The sequence below is a fragment of the Corylus avellana genome, chromosome ca5 (assembly GCF_901000735.1).
Source record: "Corylus avellana chromosome ca5, CavTom2PMs-1.0".
NCBI lineage: Eukaryota > Viridiplantae > Streptophyta > Magnoliopsida > Fagales > Betulaceae > Corylus > Corylus avellana.
The window spans coordinates 30,202,423-30,205,045 of NC_081545.1; the positions used below are offsets into that span (position 1 = coordinate 30,202,423).

Below are 2,623 nucleotides of genomic sequence, written 5' to 3' on the forward strand. Positions count from 1 at the left end.
AAAAAGAAAAAAAAAAAAAAAAAAAAAGTTAAGCAGATTTTATTTTTGACCGGTTGACTCAAGGATTTATAATATATTTACCCTTTTTTTTATCAGCCTAAGTTTATCGAAAAGGTGCAATAGATCTTTCCGTCCGAAATAGTGCCAATTATTTTGGACAGAAAGATCTATTGCACTTTTTCAATTAACTTTAGCGGTTAAAACTAAAAAAAATATTTATTTATTTATTTAAGGTGTAATCTATTTTGGTAGATTGACTCTTGAATTTATCTAGAAAATACCCAAATAACTAACCACCTCTTGCAAGTATAGAAAAAAAAAGAAACAAAATAATTAAAAAAAGAAGGAAGAAAACAGTTAAAAATGTCACAAGTAGCATGGCAAAATTGACAAAAAGGAAAAACAAACAAAACAATGGACACGCCGCATATAGCGCTCATGTTTTCACGAAGTCCCACATGGAAAATCTAAACCAACCCATTTTTCTCGCCTCAAACGCCGCAAATCTATTCCTTGCATTATTGCATTATTGCATTATTGCAAATTGGTCATCCCGACGGTCCCCTTTATAAACAACCCCTTCACTTCCTCCACTTTAAACTTCATTACTTGCACAACATCTCCTTTGTGCTTCGAGAGAGAGAGAGAGAGAGAGAGGTTTTTTTTTTATTGGATTAGATATGGAAGGACGTTCGTACAACTCCCTCTTGTTGCTGTTTTCTCTGCTTTTTTTACTCACATTCTCTAGTGTTGCTGAGGTATAATTAACTAACTTTACTCACTCTGTTACTCTTTTTCTCTTTATTTCATAACCGGTGTATTGGGGTTCGCCCCGATTACATTCCCGGAACACCCAACCTTAAACTTGATGCTTTATTATTACTCTGAAACAGGCCGCTTACAGTACTGCAAAGCTTAGTCCTTCAGGTACGTAATTTTTTGTGAAGAAAAGTGCATGATCTATGCTATATTTTAATGTTAAGCAATTGGTGATGAATGTGGCATATATATGCATGCAGATTGCAAACCAAAGTGCACCTATCGTTGCTCGGCAACATCTCACAAGAAGCCATGCATGTTCTTCTGCCTAAAGTGCTGCTCCAAGTGCCTGTGTGTTCCTCCTGGCACTTATGGCAACAAGGAAGTCTGCCCTTGCTACAACAACTGGAAGACCCAGCAAGGAGGACCCAAATGCCCTTAAAATTCTTTCCACATTTCTAATAATAAGCCTGTGCTCCATGTTATGCTGCTGTGTAGCATTAATGGCAGCAATTTCCTATCTAGACACTTCTATGCGCAGTTTTTCATTAGGCCCACATGATCAATGTTCTTCTTATTTCCCTTCATCCCTTGTGAAGGGAGACTTCCTATATAGATGGGATTATATTCATCACTTTTTCTATATGCATTCAACTCCTTAAAAACAATGAGATAACTATATATACATGTGGGAACATCATTCTTTTAAAAGTTAAGCGGTAAAAGCAAGACGTGTAGGCAGACCGACGACTAACAATTCTTCCTATCTTCAAATCAAACGGCAGTTTTGGATACATTGATCCATTCATATTCGTCTTGTCACGACAATTGCTAGCGAGCGATAATTTAACAACGTTCTAACAAAAACAATTGTATGCGTCAAAAACCACGGATTCCGTGAGTTAAATGCATCAAAAAGGACCAGAGAGTCCTTTCACATAGCACTTCTTTTTCTTGCTTGCAGATAAGTTCAATTGGGATTGTTTTGCAATCAAACAAGTAGAGTCCAGCTAGATGGCTTCTGCAAAATGTTAGCTCGTGAAACATTGATGTAGGCCATACTAACCATTTGCAGTTCAATAATTTCATACCTGTCCAATCACAAGTTAAAATTTTTTTATCAATCTGAAACATAAGTCCAATGTTTTCAGACCGCCTAATAACAAGAATTCGAATGTTAATAACTTCTTTTAGGTTGTTCGAATTTCTAAAATTTGGGCCGACATGCCCAACTAGACCCATTATGCTTAAAATTCAAACAACCTAATAATAGAAAATTTCAATTCCTAAAATTTGGGCGGGCATATCCAACTATACCGTGATACTCTTGAGATTGTTCTTCGTGATCTGCCCATGAATTGTTTCTTCCTTTGTTATGTTATTATGTCTTTAATCGTCCTCATGCATTATTTATTGGAAATAGTAATAGATTAGATTTTAGAGTAATTTTAAATACTCAACTCTCATCTCATTTTTATTTCACTTGGTTGATGAACGCACATCAACCTTTGATATGTGTGTGTGTATATATATATATATATTTTAGTAAAGACTAATATAAGGATTGATTGGTTTTGCCACACTATAATAGAAGTGAAATGAAAGTTAAGTATCTAACATTACTGAGTTAAAATAATTTTCCTATAATTCAATTTGTAAAAAATTGAGTAAAGTGCACATACCCCTCTCAAACTGTCATCCAATTGACAATATCTTTCCCAAACTTTCAATTGTGACAATGTCCTCCTTAAACTACTAAAACATTGTCAATATCTCACTAAGGCTAGCAAAAGGCAAGAATGTCCCTATATATTAATTTCTCAATAAGACAAAAATACTCTTATAAATTTTTTTATATATATAT

General features: G+C 34.5%; 1 protein-coding gene across 1 annotated transcript; it reads left to right on the forward strand.

Moving 5' to 3' along the window:
* The first annotated feature begins 620 nt into the window (after nucleotides 1-620).
* LOC132182866 (protein RSI-1) lies at nucleotides 621-1,433 on the forward strand. The gene is made up of 3 exons (XM_059596223.1): nucleotides 621-758; nucleotides 894-927; nucleotides 1,020-1,433. The coding sequence occupies exons 1-3, from the start codon at nucleotides 681-683 to the stop codon at nucleotides 1,199-1,201; spliced, it is 294 nt and encodes a 97-aa protein (XP_059452206.1). The 5' UTR covers nucleotides 621-680; the 3' UTR covers nucleotides 1,202-1,433.
* Nucleotides 1,434-2,623: the final 1,190 nt, after the last annotated feature.